The sequence below is a fragment of the Salmo salar genome, chromosome 19 (assembly GCF_965601325.2).
Source record: "Salmo salar chromosome 19, fSalSal1, whole genome shotgun sequence".
Taxonomy (NCBI): Eukaryota; Metazoa; Chordata; class Actinopteri; order Salmoniformes; family Salmonidae; genus Salmo; species Salmo salar.
The window spans coordinates 32,922,320-32,941,690 of NC_138309.1; the positions used below are offsets into that span (position 1 = coordinate 32,922,320).

General features: G+C 40.3%; 1 protein-coding gene across 1 annotated transcript in view; it reads right to left on the bottom strand.

Annotated features, from left to right (window-relative positions):
• LOC106591119 (myosin heavy chain, fast skeletal muscle) overlaps positions 1 to 19,131 on the bottom strand; it is a 42,082-nt gene extending 22,951 nt beyond the window's left edge. The window contains exons 1-26 of the mRNA XM_014182308.3: positions 19,083 to 19,131; positions 18,542 to 18,587; positions 18,178 to 18,405; positions 16,071 to 16,217; positions 15,652 to 15,808; positions 14,032 to 14,059; positions 13,715 to 13,826; positions 13,389 to 13,481; positions 13,170 to 13,230; positions 12,863 to 12,961; positions 11,266 to 11,369; positions 10,720 to 10,858; positions 10,038 to 10,156; positions 9,676 to 9,825; positions 9,411 to 9,581; positions 8,881 to 9,184; positions 6,362 to 6,426; positions 6,179 to 6,266; positions 5,944 to 6,061; positions 5,231 to 5,354; positions 4,688 to 4,824; positions 4,035 to 4,290; positions 2,687 to 2,929; positions 2,166 to 2,342; positions 1,924 to 2,069; positions 1,642 to 1,732 (exon numbers count right to left, since the gene is read on the bottom strand). Of these exons, the coding sequence (XP_014037783.1) occupies positions 1,642 to 1,732; positions 1,924 to 2,069; positions 2,166 to 2,342; positions 2,687 to 2,929; positions 4,035 to 4,290; positions 4,688 to 4,824; positions 5,231 to 5,354; positions 5,944 to 6,061; positions 6,179 to 6,266; positions 6,362 to 6,426; positions 8,881 to 9,184; positions 9,411 to 9,581; positions 9,676 to 9,825; positions 10,038 to 10,156; positions 10,720 to 10,858; positions 11,266 to 11,369; positions 12,863 to 12,961; positions 13,170 to 13,230; positions 13,389 to 13,481; positions 13,715 to 13,826; positions 14,032 to 14,059; positions 15,652 to 15,808; positions 16,071 to 16,217; positions 18,178 to 18,393 (3,345 nt within the window). The 5' untranslated portion in view covers positions 18,394 to 18,405; positions 18,542 to 18,587; positions 19,083 to 19,131. The remainder of the gene's footprint in view (positions 1 to 1,641; positions 1,733 to 1,923; positions 2,070 to 2,165; positions 2,343 to 2,686; positions 2,930 to 4,034; positions 4,291 to 4,687; positions 4,825 to 5,230; positions 5,355 to 5,943; positions 6,062 to 6,178; positions 6,267 to 6,361; positions 6,427 to 8,880; positions 9,185 to 9,410; positions 9,582 to 9,675; positions 9,826 to 10,037; positions 10,157 to 10,719; positions 10,859 to 11,265; positions 11,370 to 12,862; positions 12,962 to 13,169; positions 13,231 to 13,388; positions 13,482 to 13,714; positions 13,827 to 14,031; positions 14,060 to 15,651; positions 15,809 to 16,070; positions 16,218 to 18,177; positions 18,406 to 18,541; positions 18,588 to 19,082) is intronic.
• Between the last annotated feature and the right edge of the window lie 240 nt (positions 19,132 to 19,371).

The window sequence follows — 19,371 nt, forward strand, 5'->3', positions numbered from 1 at the left end:
ATTTTAACATTTTAACATTTTGACCATGTTCTGTTATAATATCCACCCTGCACAGCCAGAAGAGGACTGGCCACCCCTCATAGCCTGGTTCCTCTCTAGGTTTCTTCCTAGGTTTTTGGCCTTTCTAGGGAGTTTTTCCTAGGGAGTTTTTCCTAGCCACCGTGCTTCTTTCACATGCTTTGCTTGCTGTTTGGGGTTTTAGGCTGGGTTTCTGTACAGCACTTTGAGAATATCAGCTGATGTACGAAGGGCTATATAAAAATAAATTTGATTTGATTTGATTTGATTTATACTGTAGGACACCAATTTTGGCCAGAGAGCGACGCTTTCATTGCATGCCGTCTTCCCTGTGGCTCAGTTGGTAGAGCATGGTGTGTGCAACACCAGGGTTGTGGGTTCGATTCCCACGGGGGGCCAGTGCAAAAAAAAAAATTAACAAAACTAAATAAAAGAGGATCTGTCACACAATTTTTCTGCTAACCTTGTGTGACAGCAAGCCTTTTCATTTTGGACAAAAATTGCAAGAATATGGAGAGTTATGAAGTTATGAAAACTGGGTGTTTTGCAAGTGTTGAACTTACAATATGGCTACTAATACTGGAAAAGCTAAATCAAAGTCAAAGTATACAGATTTGATGATATTCTTGCAGAGAAATGTAATGTAAATGTAAATGTGTCCTTCACGATTTGCCCAAATGTACCTGGGTGACTTCACACTAAATGTCTTGTAGCTTGCTCATACTTCAAGTTATCATCTGAAACTTTGCACATACACTGCTGCCATCTTATGGACACCATCGGAATTACAACCAGAGTGATGGCTAGACTTGGGACCTTTCTGTTGCATTTCAAAGATGGTGGTAGAAAATAAATACAAAAAAAACAGTTGTTTTTTTCTTTGCATTTTCTTCTACCAGATCTATTGTGTTATTCTCCTACATTCAATTCACATTTCCACAAACTTTAAAGTGTTTCCTTTCAAATGGTACCAAGATTATTCACATGTTAAAACAAAGCCAGTTACACTAATTTATTCAATAGACAGTGTCCCATGCAGGAACCAAACCCAAATCAGTAAAATCCACCCATAAAGTTAGATAGAGGTCTCTAGATGGATATAAACCATTTTAGCTTGGACATTGCCATTGAGAGCTTCCATTCTAAAGTAGTTAACTGGGCCAATGATTAGAGCATTCTCTTCTTCAAATTGGGTTGCCTATGGTTAGAAAATGGCTTTAAGCTATAACACCGCCATCTAGTCATAGCAATAAATAAATTACATGATTTTGATATGGCTCAGGACTCCAGCTCTGCAGGTGGTGGTAAATCACCAATATTAGGTTTACATATTTTTCAAGCACAAAAGAAGAAGACAATTGACTGTATTAAAATGGAGCTGTCCATGCTATCACATAGGCCATAATGTCACAGATAAAGTATTTGTCCTCTATCTAACTCTATGGAAGCACCATCTTAACAACGGTAAGAAACATCAGCAAGAAACAACATCTTCCAACCTACTGAGCCATCAGAAGCCACCAGTAAAAATGTGTGCTACCAGAAGAAATATGTCACAGTTTTTGTCAGGAAATGATTCAGGTGTGTGCTTTCCTGTACTGGAGCTTAGATCCTGTACTATACCTGGAGTTCCTTGATCTTCTTCTGCAGCTGAGCTCCCAGAGACTGCTCATCCTCAATCTTGCTGAGGAGCTGGGTGGTCTCAAAGTCCTTCCTAAGAAATACAAACACATTGATTGCATAGTTGGTTTTGGTTCAATAATTTAAAGACAGAGAATTATACCATTCACATAGTTTTTAAAAATCACATGCAAATGCTAATTCATAATTACAAGAATTAGTCAAGAACAACCATTGTGTTGATCAACATAGTAGGTAATATTGTAGCCATTTGATTGTGTTTACTTCTTGATTTTCTCATCAGACTGCTGCTTGTCATTCTCCAGGTCCATTATGGACTCCTGGGCCAGTTTCAGATCTCCCTCCAGCTTTCTCTTGGATCTCTCAAGGTCCATACGGAGCTTTTTCTCTTGTTCCAGAGAACCCTCAAGCTACAACATAAAAATACACATATTGTTGAAATCTAAACAACTGAAGATCATGTAATCTAACATACTATCATGGCCAAAATGTCAAACTCCACTCACGTCGTCCACTTGCTGTTCCAGCTTGGTCTTGGCCTTGGTCAGAGTGTTGACTTTGTCCTCCTCTGCCTGCAGGTCATCCAGTGTCTGCTGGTGGGCCTCTTGGAGGGCTTTCTTCTCCTTGGTCAGCTTGGCAACACTCTCATCCATAGACGACATCTCCTCTGTCAGATTTTTAACCTGAAAACGATCACAACAAAATGTGTCTTTGGTCCCTTCACCATAAAAGAAAGATTTAGTTTGAAATGTATTGCATTCATTTCATTCAGATTAGAAATGTATCAACAAGTACGTATTATTGATTTAACACTAGATGGCATTTTACACCATGCCAGTGTACAGAATGGAAGTCATAAATAAAGGGGGAGCTGAACATTCAATGAATGTGAGGAGTACCCCGCAACTTCAATTCCACAATTTTTCCTGCACCCAGAATACGACTTGAATTCCATTTCAGCTATGTTTTGAGTTGATTATTGTTTGGATTATTGTTTGGTTAGACTGTCTATGGTAAGACACGAGACCTTGTTTTCAGTGGCGTGCTTCTCCTTCTCCACTTTGGCCAGGGTGAGCTCCAGGTCATCAATGTCCTTCTTCAGCTCAGAGCACTCATCCTCCAGCTTCCTCTTCTTGGCAGTCAACTCAGCATTGATCTCCTCCTCATCCTCCAGCCGCTCAGTTGTCTCTTTGAGTTTGGCCTCCAGCTGGATCTTGCTCTTGATGAGCCCCTCACACCTTTCCTCAGCATCGTTCAGATTTTCTGATTCCTGTTTGCAGAACAGGAAAAAAAATCTGCGTCCTCACTTTCTGTATGAAAATATAGACTAACATTTGTCAAAGAGGTCAAAGCAAATCAACATAACTTCAATATATACAATACCAGTAGAAAGTTTGGACACACCTACTCATTCCAGGGTTTTTCTTTATTTTGACTATTTTGTACATAATAGTGAAGACATCAAAACTATGAAATAACACATATGGAATCATGTAGTAACAAAAGTGTTAAACAAATCAAAATATATTTTATATTTATGATTCTTCAAAGTAGCCACCCTTTGCCTTGGTGTAGATGTGCACGCCTGATTAATCAATATTTATAAGGAGTCACATGTCGGAGTTCGGAGTGTGGAACTAAACGAGCATTTCCGCACTAGGATAGGAATTACATTGAAGTTGTGGCAGAAATTTCATCTGGAGGGGTCCTTTAAGAAACTTTGTTTGTGTTTCCTTTATTTTGGCAGTTACCACTACTTCACAGTGTATGCGTGTGTTCACCGAATCAAATATTATTTGTCATATACGCCGAATGCAACAGGTGTAGACTTTGCCGTGAAATGCTACTTACGAGCCCTTTCCCAACAATGCAGAGTTAAGAAAAAAAATTGCAAAGAAAAACAGGAAATAGTAACACAATAAAAAACAATAACAAGGCTATGTACAGGGAGTACCAGTAACGAGTCAATGTGCAGGGGTACCAGGTAGTTGAGGTAATACATCATGTACCGTACATGTAGGTAGGGGTAAAAGTGACAAGGCAAACAGGAAAGATAATAAACAGAGTAGCAGCAGTGTATGTGGAGAGTGTGAAAATGTGTGTATATGTGTGAACGTGTCTGTCTGTCTGTCTGTCTGTCTGTCTGTCTGTCTGTCTGTCTGTCTGTCTGTCTGTCTGTCTGTCTGTCTGTCTGTCTGTCTGTCTGTCTGTCTGTCTGTCTGTCTGTCTGTCTGTCTGTCTGTCTGTCTGTCTGTCTGTCTGTCTGTCTGTCTGCATGTGTGTATACATGTGTGTATACATGTGTGTTCATGTGTGTTTTCATGTGTGTATTCATGTGTGTAAATGTACCCTTATGAGGGTAGTTGCTCACTCACAGATGCATTTTGGAGTGCCAGGTCATTCTTCTCCTGCAGCAGGGTCACCATCTTCTCCTCCAACTCCTTCTTCTTGGCCAGAGCCTTGGCCAGGTCTGTCTGCATCTTCTCATAGTTCTCCTTCATGTTGGCCATCTCCTTCTCAGTCTCAGCGCTCTTCAGCAGGGGCTTGATCTTGAAGTACACCTTCATCCATGGCCAGGTTTTCACATTCATGAATGAACGGATGTTGTACTGGATGGAGTAGACGGCATCTCTGGTCAACAGAAAGTATAGAGTGGTATGGTGACTGACAAGCTACATTCTGAGAGAGGAAGAACAACAAAACAGAACCCCCCTGCCACTTTATGTATATAGCTGAGGAAGGGTGCAAGGGAAAGGTAACCCCTCTTAAATTCATTGACAGTGTAAGGACTGACAGGTCATGCTAAGCTCATGAGGCATTTTATATTCTTCCATAATCAATAGGTAAATACAACACATTAAAATGACAATTGAACAGCTTTCCAAATCCTAAACTGCAGCTTTAATAGAACATTATAAGACGTACTTTCTCATTCTGAACAACTCGCAGCATATACAGTATGGAATCATAATTCCTTACATACAGGTGGTTCATAGGAAGCTTTGCCAAGATGTCTACTATTCCTCACCTCCTCTCCATCATCTTGGTGAACTCTCTCCTCATGAGGAATCCACGGCTGAGAGCCTGGACCATGCCGACCAGAGAGGCCAGCTTCTCATCTCTCATCTCCTCCAGGACCCCCAGCAGACCGGCTTTGAAGAACACCTGAGCCACAGGTAAATATGGTCAATGGAACCACAGTCAGATGGTAACAGATAGAAAGGCTTGGATCAACAGAGGGGACCAACACCACAGACCATGGGATAGTGTGTTCATAAGTTGAAAGGTTTTGTACAGTTGTAGATTAATAATGTAAAGTGATACAGATAACTGCAGCCATACCACTGTAACACAATGCACAGGTTAATAAATTAAGTTTATCTTCTTTACCTGTGATGTATGACTTTGAAGAAAATAACAGTAGAATGTTTCTCCACCTTTTTTATATTAGCTTAATGAAGAAGAACGTATAACAGGATGATTGATCAACTGGAGAGATTTTGAATGGTAAGGGTTTAAAATATAATTGAAGTTGTGTTTTGTCAGCTTTTGCTGGGGGTATTTGACTGACCTTGGTGTGTCCAAACTTGTAATCCTCGTGATTCACATCAATGGACCCCAGCAGCTTCTCAGAAGCCTTCTTGTTGTCCATGAACTGGCCTTCGGGGATGACACTGGCATTCAGTACTTTATACCTGAATGAGGAGACATGTTTAACATATGTCAAGTTGCAATAGGTTGGTTATATTACATAAAGGTAACATATTCTGATGCTGAGAAAAAGCTTAGAATAGATTTTTTTTCAGTTGTGTGTGCGTGCGGGGGACCAGTACGAAAAAGTATAAATTTTTTACCAGGTAAGTTGACTGAGAACACATTCTCATCAACAACCTGGGGATCAGTAACAGGAGTTCAATAGAGCCAATTGGGGATGATTAGGTGGCCATGACAGATCAGACATTTAGCCAGGAGACCAGGGTTAATAACACCCTTACATTATACACCATGGGATTTTTAATGACCTCAGAGAGTCAGGACATCTGTTTAACTGCCCTGGCACATTGGGATTGCCTTCGACCAGAGGAAAGAGTGCCACCTACTGGTGCTCCAACACCACTTCCAGCAGCATCTGATCTCCCATCCAGGACCAACCCTGCTTAGCTTCAGAGGGAAGGCAGCAGTGGGATGCAGGATGGTATGCTGCTGGATAACACCATCTGCTAAATGACTCAAATGTAAATGTAATGTGTATGTATGTGTGTGTTTGTGTTTGTGTGCGTGAACCTCTGCTTGAAGTCTGCATAGATGATTCTGCTGGGGAAGCCCTTCCTGCAGATCCGGATACCCTCCAGAACACCGTTACACCTGAGCTGGTGGATAACCAGGAAGTTCTCCATCAGACCTGGAAACACAAACCAAGTCTCTTTTAATATTCATAAACAGGTTCAAGATTGGGCTCGTTAAGGTTACTGATAGTTTACTGATTACATAAAAATATATCACTCAATATTTATTGTACCTGGAGTCTTTGACTCGTTGGGGATCAGGCAGCGCACAAAGTGAGGATGAGTGCTCCTTAAGTTGGTCATCAGCTTGCCCAAGTTCTCCTGTAAGAGGATTACAAACCATTTTTGATATTAAATCATCTATGATAATCAATCCATCTTTTGAAGGACTGAATATACACATTTCAAAAGATCACCCTGAACTGCGAGGACACGGTCTGCATGGAACCACCCTTCTTCTTGCCTCCTTTCTTGCTTGTATCTGTTAAAACGGGGAAAAGTAAGAGATCCTTATAAACAAGACAATCTCGGGTTAACTTCACATTTATCTTAATACAAATGTTGTTTGAGAAAATTAACCCAGGGAATAACCCTGGGAAATGTGATACATTCAAAGACTTTAAATAAAATGTAGGTCTGAGTTCTAACTACCGACTGGGCACAAACAGTTTAAATCAATGTTGTTTCAAAGTCATTTGTCAATGTATTGTGACGTGGAATCCACGTGGAAAATACACTGGATTTGAAAAAAGTAATCAACTGTTGTTTTCAAGGTGAAATTTCAACCACAGCATTATGTCATCATTGTAACCAATTTCAACATAGAAAAACCTTGTATAAAATATGTTGAATTAATACCTTTGAAACAATGTGATATCCTCTATCAGAAAACAACAGCAGGCTGGGCAGCATGTCCTACTGGAGAGTTGATCTATCTACAGCTACCCTTTGGTCCCCGAATCCAGAGTTTTAACCAAGCCCAGCCCTGCTTGGCTTTCATATTTGTCACTGACTGTTACCAATGTGCTATCGGGAGAATGAGGATTGAGTTATCTCTTAAAAACTGTTGCTATCAAAAATCATTCGAAAGGGTAGGTTTAACAGAGCAAATGAAATGTAACAATACTTTATGAGTCATGTATCATCAATGATGGTACTTAGGCCTACATAGCATTAGGGAAGTCATCCACCCAAGCTTCATAGGCCTACATAGCATTAGGGAAGTCATCTACCCAGGCTTCAAATTCTACCCAGGGTTCTGCCCAGGGTTCATCTAAAAATAGACAAATAAAGGCCAAGGGTTTCAAGCTTTGGTGGATTTCAAATTTTATCTTCAAGTTAATCATTAAGATGTTGGATTCACATCTCCATCTCAACCAAAAATTGAAGTTAAATAATGTGACTAAACCAAATCAAACTTTATTTAAAGTGCATTTAGAGTTTGATTAGATTTAGTCCTATTCTTTAACATAGATTTTTGCTTGAGATGGAGACGTGAATCCAAAATATAAATTATTAATTTGTAGACAAACTGCATATTGAATTGTGCTTGGTTGTCAGCGCAACCAAATATCAACATTTGAAGGAGCTTTTTCTTCTGCTTTGATAGTTCCATCTGTGATTTCATCTCCTTTGACTCCAGTTAGTCTTCAAATTAATAATTGACATGGTGGATTCACGTCTCCATCCAAACCAAAAATCGAATCAAGCTTTAAATGCACTTTAAATAAAGTTTGATTTGATTTAGTCCTATTCTTTAACTTTGATTCTTGCTTGCGATTGAGATGTCAATCCAACATATAATTTCTTTTTTTTATGTAAAATTTTATTCCACCTTCATTTAACCAGGTAGGCCAGTTGAGAACAAGTTCTCATTTACAACTGTGACCTGGCCAAGATAAAGCAAAGCAGTGTGACACAAACAACAGAGTTACACATGGAATAAATAAACGTTCCAGTTTGTAGAGAAACTGGAATTAAAGCCAGACTAAGTCAGTGGCACAAAAGATAAATCTCCTTCAAATGTTGATATATGGTTGCGTTGACAACCAAACACAATTCAATACAGTAAATAGCCTATTAACTTGTTGAAAAGTTAAACAAATTATATGTTGGATTCACGTCTCCAACTTAACCAAAAATAAAAGTTAAAGAACAGGATTAAGCCAGTGGCTCAGATCAAACTGTCCTGCATTAGATATCCTTTAAATGTTGATATTTGGTTGAGTTGTCAAACAAACACAATTCAATATGACTTTTGCAATACAGTAAATTGCCTAAAGTTAAGGATATCTTACAAACTAATGTAACAATATTTATTCAACCTTAAAATGAGTAACACATCCATGGCCACATGTTCTGGATAGCCTACTGTAACTATAAATGTCTTCCTATGTAATCAAAGAAAGCGCCCATGTTCAAAACAGCAAAGGTCGGAGGTCTGTGGAGATCTTCACGTTTGCTATAATGAGCAGAATCTTGAACAGTATTGATCATTGCAATGTACTTTTAATGTAATCTCAACTGCAGTCCAGGTCATTTAGTTGTGCTATTAGATGAAGCACAGTGACAACACATTAAGTTGTTATATAAATACAAAATATTTGACTTTGTATTCCAATTTTATCTTTGTTTTTGAACTTTGCTTTTAAATGGTTGAAAGCGCAGTGATAACACATTTAAATGAGAACTAAACCAAAAATCTGACATTTGCTTTTCCATTGGAATTTGGTTGTGCTTTAATGTGGTTGAAAGCATATTGATAATGCATTAGGCTATCCATAGACTTCTGGCTGTCTTTTTGAGTTGGTGAATAAAGGTTGGAATTTGGTTAATCAATGCGTCAACCAATATAACCCACATTCCACGTTGAAATGACACAGTGTGCTCAGTGGGTATTGCTTAGTTAAATCTGTTGATGTGCTGCTAGTCTTACCCTCAGGTGGGGCAGCAACATACAGGGTAGCCAACAGTTTCACTGAGGACTTCCCGTACAGCTGAAGAACAGAGTCGTTCAGGGGGTCCTTGTTTTTGTCCAGCCAGCCAGTAATGTTGTAGTCCACAGTGCCGGCGTAGTGCACCAGGGAGAAGTGGGCCTCTGCCTTGCCTTTGGCAGGCTTGGGCTTCTCAAACGCCTGGTTTTTGCCAAGATGCTGGTCATAAAGCTTGTTCTTGAAGGTAGTGTCTGAAGACTTGGGGAACATGCACTCCTCTTCAAGGATGGAGAAGATGCCCATTGGCTTCACGAAAAGAGATATATATCAAATTATTGAAATTTACAATTAGGATCACATTTATTCCTTTAACAAACATGCTATTATAGGATTATATTAATTTAGGGCCATATCATAGGAAACATACTGAGTTCTCAACAGTCAGATTCTTCGTAGCACTGTGATAATCTCACACAGCGCTCCCTATGAGCTATGCTGTTGCGGTCCATTTTAATTCTCACAGACAGTTTACCTTCTCAATCAGCTCAATGCAGGCAGCCAAGTCCATGCCGAAGTCAATGAAGGCCCAGACGATTCCCTCCTTCTTGTACTCCTCTTGTTCCAAGACGAACATGGTGTGGTTGAAAAACTGTTGCAGTTTCTCATTGGTGAAGTTGATGCACAGCTGCTCCATGCTGTTGTACTGTTGATGGAATTTCAAAAGGGATCATTTCATCATACAAGGCTGTGATCCCTCTCAATCACAACAACTTGTCTTGTTCTGGTCTCACACTCACATCAAAAATCTCAAACCCGGCAATGTCGAGCACACCGATATAGTACTTCCTTGGATTCTTGGTGTCCAACATCTGGTTTATACGGATGACCATCCACAGGAACATCCTCTCATAGATGGACTTGGCCAGGGCCGAGACTGAGTTATTGACCTGCAATAATAACAGCTCAAATGAATGCATGAGATATTGACCATGTCTAGTAATAAGGTGATAAAAGATTGGGGAAAAACACATTACTATTCGCTTCTGGGGAATTGCAGCGATGAGATAAGATAGTAATTGAAATTGGGAGAAAAGGGGGTAATGCACTCATCCTCAAAATAATTCCTGTGCTCAGAAGATGCTGTTATTTACCACCTTACCTGAGGCACAGTCTGTCCCTTGGTCACATACTCATTGCCGACCTTCACTCTGGGATAGCAGAGAGCCTTCAACATCTCAGCTGAGTTCAGGCCCAGTAGGTAGCCGATTTTATCAGCCACTGGAGAGAGAACCAACAACAACAGACTCAGGCTTGTTTCTGATGTCATAATGACAAAATAATTTGGCCAACTCTTTTGTGGGTTAGGTTTTGATTTTCAACCATATCCACCATTTCAAATCATTTCTGGAGGAGATTTGGTCTCCTGCCTGACTTTCATGTGGGACTGTCTATCTTAAGTGTTTTATTTCTATATTTGGAAATGGGACTAATGCTTTCCATATTGTATATCAATGAATGGGACTAATGCTTTCCATATTGTATATCAATGAATGGGTCTAATGCTTTCCATATTGTATATCAATGAATGGGTCTAATGCTTTCCATATTGTATATCAGTGAATGGGTCTAATGCTTTCCATATTGTATATCAATGAATGGGTCTAATGCTTTCCATATTGTATATCAATGAATGGGTCTAATGCTTTCCATATTGTATATCAATGAATGGGTCTAATGCTTTCCATATTGTATATCAATGAATGGGTCTAATGCTTTCCATATTGTATATCAATGAATGGGACTAATACTTTCCATATTGTAAATCAATGAGTGGGACTCACCTTCTGTGCCATCTGGCTCAGCCTGCTCCTCACGTTGCTTCTGCTTGAAGTGCAAGTTGCCATGGTGCAGTACAGCTCCTGTTAGCTTGTAGATGCCCATCTTCTCCTCATTAGTGAAGCCTAGGATTCCAATGGCATCCTGGCATTGGAGAGGACGTATAACAGTGGTTAACTGACGGTAATTTGTTCAGTTACAGCACGATACAGTGCTCACTCCAGAACAAATTGGATGAATGGAATTGACTGGCTTCTCTGTTCCACATGATTACTTTTAGCTAACACGCTAGTAGATGGCAGCACAAAAGGAGTTTAACACAGTTCCACAGGGCACTTAGCGGCACTCTCTTGTGGATGTTTTACATGTATGTGCCCCAAGGTGAAGTGTGAAAGCACATGCCTTACTACCACAAGGCATTTAGAATCAAACTAAAACATACATGACAATTCCCAGCTGCCACCAAGTTGAAATTGCTCAGTGCATTCAGTGTGTATGGTGGTTCTACCCATTCCATATCTAGAGTTTGATTAACCCTTTGTATGACTCACGTCTGTGGCATCCAGCTCTTCCTTGTCATTGATGCTGGCCACAGTAATCTGACCCTGGCTGCACATGGGGAAGTCGTAGGGGTTGGTGGTGATGAGCGCCATTTCTGTGAACAGCGGAGGACGGCTTGTCAGATAAATCTCTTAGAATTCTGCTGTCCTACCTTTACAGCATCTCTCCCTCCTTTACTCAATAGATGGACTCAAGGATACATGTAGTATACAATAATGTCATGACTTTCCCTCCTGGGTGAGGATCAAAGGGAGCCCCCCCTCTCTCCCACCAGAGAGGAAGGGAGGAGAAGTGGGGCCGGTCCTAGGACTTTAACGACCGGTCGTAAACTTCCGCTCTCTCTGCACTGCAATTTGGAGGAGTCAAAAAATCCTTTGTGTGTAGAGAGAGACTACGCCCAAAACTTTAACATCAAAAGGTTGGACATTGAAACAATATTTCTAACGTAAATAATGAGGGAAGTGGTCGGGAGGGACTTAAAGAACAATCATACTACTTTCTGTATGAAATATTATAGTTTATTTCGATTTTAGAGTACCTGAGGATTAAATAGAAATGTCGTTTGACTTGTTTGGATGAAGTTTAGCAGTAGCTTTTTGGATTCCTTTGTCTGCATGTTGAACAAGTGGATTACTGAAATCAATGGCGCCAACTAAACAGACTTTTTGGGATATAAAGAAGAATTTTATCTAACAAAATGACCATTCATGTTGTAGCTGGGACCCTTGGGATTGTAAACAGGACGATCTTCAAAAGTAACTGATTTATTAACTATTTAATCGCTATTTGTGATTTTTTGAAGCCTGCGCTGGTTGAAAAATATGTTGATGTGGGGCACCGTCCTCTGACAATCGCATGGTATGCTTTCACCGTAAAGCCTATTGTAAATCGGACAACGCAGTTAGATTAACAAGAATTTCAAATGATATAAGATACTTGTATGTTCATGAATGTTTAATATTAGGATTATTTATTTGAATTGCGCGCCCTCCAATTTCACCAGATGTTGTCGGCTGGTGTCCCGCTAGCGGAACCCCTATCCCTAAGAAGGTTTAACAATCAGTGTATAATCTATCTTGTGTGTGTATTAATGTAATTCTGTGTGATTGTTTAGTTAGTTAGTGAATAAATAATTAAGCCAATTTGTGTAAAATGACTCATCATGGAGACTAGGGTTCGTGCAGATTTACAGGATATTATGATGTTCAGAATGAGACTGAAATAGGAGCAAATGATTGATGCATGACGGATAGTATATCGAGATATTCTGATATTCTTGAGTTAAGTCGGGAAACAGTAACTCATTAACTTTTCCCATGGTGCCGCAGATTACTACTTAATGAATTGCTATATGATTCATTTCATTGCGTACTGATTGAATGTGGTATGTAATTATTCGATCAATAGCTTTCACCGCATTAATGGTAGTAACGCCACAACAATAAATAGCATCAAAAGAGGGGACTGAGACACCTGGACTAGTGCTTCACAGTTCATTACTTGGTACCTTGAATGTACCCACTATTTTTTCTAAGTTCCACAGATAGGGGTGGGAATAATGTTCTCTGAACCTCTACATTTCCATACCAACTATCTCAGGTTTGTGGCCTGTCATCATTTGGAAGAAGATGTGGTAGCCTCTCTCATCGGGCAGCTGGAAGGACACTCTGGACTTCTCCAGCAGGTCTGAGAGAGAGAGAGAGAGAGAGAGAGAGAGAGAGAGAGAGAGAGAGAGAGAGAGAGAGAGAGAGAGAGAGAGAGAGAGAGAGAGAGAGAGAGAGAGAGAGAGAGAGAGAGAGAGAGAGAGAGAGAGATTACATTTGATGATATGGTCTCAAAATAATTATCTGTGTGAATTTAGGAACGCATTGAGAAACAATCAAAACCAACTCACAGGTCTCAATGTCTGCTTTAGCCAGTTTGCCTCCTTGGAAATGAATCCTGATGAATTTACCCTGTAGTAGAGCATGGGGGTTAGAAATAGGTCAACTATTTTGATAGACCCCTTTAAATGTTACAGTTTGTAGGACATATATTGATATAACAATCGTGAACTACTAAAATAAATGTTTCCAATGCAAGGTAACTTCCACAGTATACCCTTCATACTTACAAAGCGAGACGAGTTGTCGTTCCTCACTGTCTTGGCATTACCGTAAGCCTCCAGCAGAGGGTTAGCTGCAATGATCTGATCCTCAAGAGACCCCTGATTGAGACAAACACAAGTTGCTCGGAAACTGATAAAGAGGTAAAGTTTGTTTTTGCTAGATAGCTTGAAAACTTTTCTTGAAACAGGATTCACCGCTGGAAAAAAGAGTTTACACAGCCCATCAGACTGAAATGTGTTAAAAAGCCAAACACAAACACAACCTACCTGAATGTTGCCCATTAGACTGAAATGTGTTAAAAAGGCAAACACAAGCCCTAACCCTAACCTACCTGCATTTTGCCGGGCTCGTCCTTTTTCTTTTCACCACCAGACACTGCAATGGTGGCAAAGTACTGGATGACACGCTTGGTGTTGACAGTTTTTCCTGCACCGGATTCTCCACTGGTTAATATGACAGGGAAATAGGGGTTTTAGTCACATGTTTGAGTGTCAGATTGGGATTCACTAAAATAGCATAGAGAATACAACAAATATTCACAGTAATCGACTTATCATTACGCATAGCCTAATCCATTCATAATGTCGTGTATTTTCATCACACCCAAGTTATAAAAGAAACACTTTGAAATGTTTGTATACAACTTACGTAATCAGGACGGACTGGTTCTCATTATCTGGAACCAAAAACACATTGCTTATCATTTTGGGGTGACAGATAGTCTACAGTAGTGGTTAGAGCGTTGGGCCAGGAACCGTAAAGGTTGCTGGATCAAATCCCCGAGCTGACAAGGTGAAAACCTGTTGTTCTACCCCTGAACAGAGCAGTTGACCCTGTGTTCCCTGGTAGGCCATCATTGTAAATAAGAATTTAAGTAGGCGGTTAAATAAAAGATCATACTCAAACAACATTATGGAATTCATAGCAACATGTATGGCATTTACACAAATTACTGATGACCGACTTAGAGAAATGTATAATAAAAAGATTGTGGGGGCTGTTTTGTTAGACTTCAGTGCAGCTTTTGACATTATCTGCCGCTGTAAAAACACGTGTTATGGCTTTACGTCCTCTGCTATATTGTGGATTGAGAGTTACCTGTTTAACAGAACACAGCGGGTGTTCTTTAATGGAATGCACTCCAACATAATCCAGGTAGAGTCAGGCAGCTGTTTAGGTCACTTACTTTTTTCATTCTTTACTAATGACCTGTAACTGGCACTGAGTAAATCAAATCAAACTTTATTTGTCACATGCGCCGAACACAACAAGTGTTGACCTTACCGTGCAATGCTTACTTACAAGCCCTTAACCAACAGTGCAGTTCAAGAAAGGTTAAGAAAATATTTACCAAATAAACTAAAGAAAAAACGTATAAAAAGTAACACAATAAAATAACAATAATGAGGTTATGTACAGGGGGCACCGGTACCGAGTCAGTGTGCGGGGGTACAGGTTAGTCGAGGTAATTTGTACATGTAGGTAGGGGGGAAGTGAATAAGCATAGATAATAAACAGCGAGTAGCAGCAGTGTAAAAACAAATGGGGGGGGGGGGGGGGGGGGGGGGGCGGTCAATGCAAATAGTCCGGTGGCAATTTGATTAATTGTTCAGCAGTCTTATGGCTTGGGGGTAGAAGCTGTTAAGGACCCTTTTGGTCATAGACATGGCGCTCTGGTACCGCTTGCCGTGTGATAGCAGAGAAAACAGTCTATGTCTTGGGTGACTGGAGTCTCTGACACTGCCTGTGAGTCTATGTATGCTGATGACTCATCACTACACGTCAGTTATCACAGCAAGTGAAATCACTGCAACACTTAACAAAGAGCTGCAGTCAGTTTCAGAATGGGTGGCAAGAAATACATTAGTCCTAAATATTTTTTTCATTAAAATCCTTGTATTTGGGACAAGTCATTTACTAAACCTTAAACCTCAACTAAATTTTGCAATAAATCATGTGGAAATTGAGCAATTTGAGGTTACTAAACTGCTTGGAGTAACCCTAGATTGTAAACTGTTATGGTAAAAACATATTGATGCAATAGTAGCTATGAAATGTGCTATGTTTTAAATTGTATATAACTGCCTTAATGTTGCTGGACCCCAGGAAGTGTAGCTGCTGCCTTGGCATTTTCCATTCAAGGCTAGTGAAATCAGATATTCCCAGCAGACTAGACTAGAAAGCAGTAGATACCTCTCTAAAGCATATTTTAACTTCCTTCCATCCATCCATTCATCCATCCATCCATCCATCCGTGAGAGCTCGTACCGATCTGCATGAACTGAAAGGCGTTGTCAGAGACGGAGAAGATATGGGGTGGAGCCTCCATCCTCTTCTTCCCTCTGTAGGCGTTAACAACCTCCATGTCGTACACGGGAAGCCACTTGTAGGGGTTCACCGTGGCACAGAACAGCCCAGAGTAGGTCTGGATGAAAGTGATTAAATTAAATTAGGGGATTAGCAAAATCTGACTGACATTTACCTGGATTTCTGTGAGGATGTGGGTGTACTCTGATATACTGATGTAGACCTGCTGTAATGGTATGTGTTCGTTTCAACGATTCATCGATGTGTAGTGTTGTATGTATTGGTATGTTTTGCTTTCTACCATTCATTGATGTGTAGTATTGTATGTGTGTGTTTGTTATGTTTATGTATGTGTGTCTGTGTTTATGCAGGCTTCTTACATAGATCATCCATGCTGCATAACGCTCTTTGAGGTTATACAACACAGAGGCTTCATTCAGGTAGGTCATCATGGCCATGTCCTCAATCTTGTCGTATTTAGGGGGGTTCATCTGGAAGATGTCTGCATCTTTGAACTCTTTTCCTTCCTGAAACAGTCAGAAATCTAGATTACATGCAGATCAAACTGGACATGACTGAAATCTTTTTTCTCATTAAATACACATTTGTGTTTGTATGCGAAGCCCTGTTCAATCCAACTACATTGTTATCACCCGCTGACATATACATGGTGATTTTTGACTAGTCAATATAAAAAGTATGCCATTTTTAAATAGTAGCTATAAAAATCCTGTGTTTAAAGGTTATATTCTGTTTACAGAAAACAAAGAAATCCTTCTTAATCTGTATTTTGTTTTTTTATCCTTTTGATATTTTCTTTTCTTTAAGGTTGCTTTAAGGGGGAGACCAAGCTGATCCTAACTGTTATAGGCCTATTTCTATTTTGCCCTGTTTATCAAAAGTGTTGGAAAAACTTGTCAATAATCAACTGACAGGCTTTCTTGATGTCTAGAGGATTCTCTCTGGTCTGCAATCTGGTTTCCACTCAGGTTATGGATGTGTCACTGCAACCTTAAAGGTCCTCAATGATGTCACCATTGCCCTTGATTCTAAGCAATGTTATACTGCTATTTTTATTGACTTGGCCAAAGCCTTCGATACGGTAGACCATTCCATTCGTGTGGGCCGGCTAATTGGTGTCTCTGAGGGGTCTTTGGCCTGGTTTGCTAACTACCTCTCTCAAAGAGTCCAGTGTATGAAGTCAGAACATCTGCTCTCTCAACCACTGCCAGTCACCAAGGGAGTGCCCCAAGGCTCGATCCTAGGCCCCACGCTCTTCTCAATTTACATCAACAACATAGCTCAGGCAGTAGGAAGCTCTCTCATCCATTTATACTCAGATTATACAGTACTCAGCTGGCCCCTCCCCGGATATTGTGTTAAACGCTCTACAACAAAGCTTTCTTAGTGTCCAACAAGATTTCTCTGCCCTTGACCTTGTTCTGAACACCTCCAAAACAAAGGTCATGTGCTTTGGTAAGAAGAATGCCCCTCTCCCCACAGGTGTGATTACTTCCTTTGAGGGTTTAGAGCTTGAGGTAGTCACCTCATACAAGTACTTGGGAGTATGGCTAGATGGTACACTGTCCTTCTCTGAGCACATATCAAAGCTGCAGGCTAAGGTTAACTCTAGACTTGGTTTCCTCTATCGTAATCACTCCTATTTCACCCCAGCTGCCAAACAAACCCTGATTCAGATGACCATCCTACCCATGCTAGATTACGGAGATGTAATTTATAGACTGGCAGGTAAGGGTGCTCTCGAGCGGCTCGATGTTTTTTACCATTCGGCCATCAGATTTGCCACCCATGCTCCTTATAGAACACATCACTGCACTCTAAAGTCCTCTGTAAACTGGTCATCTCTGTATACCCGTCGCAAGACCCACTGGTTGATGCTTATTTATAAAACCCTCTTAGGCCTCACACCCCCCTATCTGAGATACCTACTGCAACCCTCATCCTCCACATACAACACACGTTCTGCCAGTCACATTCTGATAAAGGTCTCCAAAGCACACACATCCCTGGGTCGCTCATCTTTTCAGTTTGCTGCAGCTAGCGACGGGAACGAGCTGCAACAAACACTCAAACTGGACAGTTTTATCTCAATTTCTTCATTCAAAGACTCAATCATAGACACTCTTACTGACAGTTGTGGCTGTTTTGCGTGATGTATTGATGTCTCTACCTTCTTGCCCTTTGTGCTGTTGTCTGTGCCCAATATTGTTTGTACCATGTTGTGTTGTTGTCTTAGGTCTCTCTTTATTGTTGTGTTGCCTCTCTTGTCGTGATGTGTGTTTTGCCCTTAAAATATATATATAGATATATATATATATACCCCAGCCCCCGTCCCCACAGGAGGTATTTTGCCTTTTGGTAGGCCGTCATTGTAAATAAGAATTTGTTCTTAACTGACTTGCCTAGTTAAGGTTTAAAAAAATAGAGTAATTCCACAAACTTCAACACTTTTCAAATCAGGCTTACCTCCTTAGTGCCGTCAGGATTTGTGACTGTCACAGTACACTTTCCGTCGGCCCTGCCAGTAATTAAACCCTTAAGGTAAAGCTCCTTGGCATCTGACACATAGCAGGAATTCTTTGAATCAAAGGGTGCTGTTTGTGCCTCAATCCTCTCCCTCTCAGGCTTACGGAGGTATATGGCAGCCTTGCCGTAGATGGCCATCTCCGCGTCCGTGCTCATGGTGACGGATCACTAGGAAAGAGATTAAATAAGAAAAAGAAACAGGATTGACTCGGTGGCGCTTCCTCACTAGTCAATAGAGTTAGGTGAGCGATATCTCTATAATATTTTTGTCACTTTTAATGTGAAGACTAAAACCATGTCTCACCTTCTTTCCTTCCTCCTACAGATTACTTTGTACTTCTTGGAGGACACTGTTAAACAGTAGGGTGTTGTGAATATTCACAAGTCCAAAGCCTTATCATTTAGCCCCCGAAGGGCTAGAACATTTTTTGAATGGCATCATTCAACACAATCATTACGGCCATTTCCAATTCAACTACAGGTGCAACTGGTAACTTTCATTTTCCTAGTGGCAACTCACTTTACTACACATTATGTAAAGACTTCAAATACCTGAAAACTCAGTTACGTTCTAGACCACCCACTCAAATTCCGAACAAGTGCAGGAGCATCACTTTTGACAGTAAATGAAAGTTACAGATTTTAAGTAAAACACATTTAAAGTAATACACATTTTTTAAGCAACATTTTAAATGAAAGCCACTTGATTGCATATTGTAACATCTTTCAATAGACACGTAAAAAATGCAGAACTCAATTTAAACAGTGCAGTTAGTTACTGTCGCAGATGCTGAGCACAAATATGAGACAAAGGTAAAAATGTGAGGAGATGGAGACAGCCTTACCACAGAGGAAGAAGGTATCTGACTTGTGGATGCTGGTGCCTCAGCCTCCTTATATCTGGTTGAAAGTGCCAACCAAGCGCAAGTTAATTATGGACCACTCTGGTTAAGGAAATGGATTGGAGGAGAGACCTCTGTATTTCTCTGTCTTACCAGCGTCACCAACTTCCAGGAGCACCACACTACATGACTTTGGAATTGAATATTAGTCTCAATTTATTTTCACTAAATTTATATAAATGATAGTTGCCATTACCAAAAAATTATGACATTATCAAATACCACTGGGACT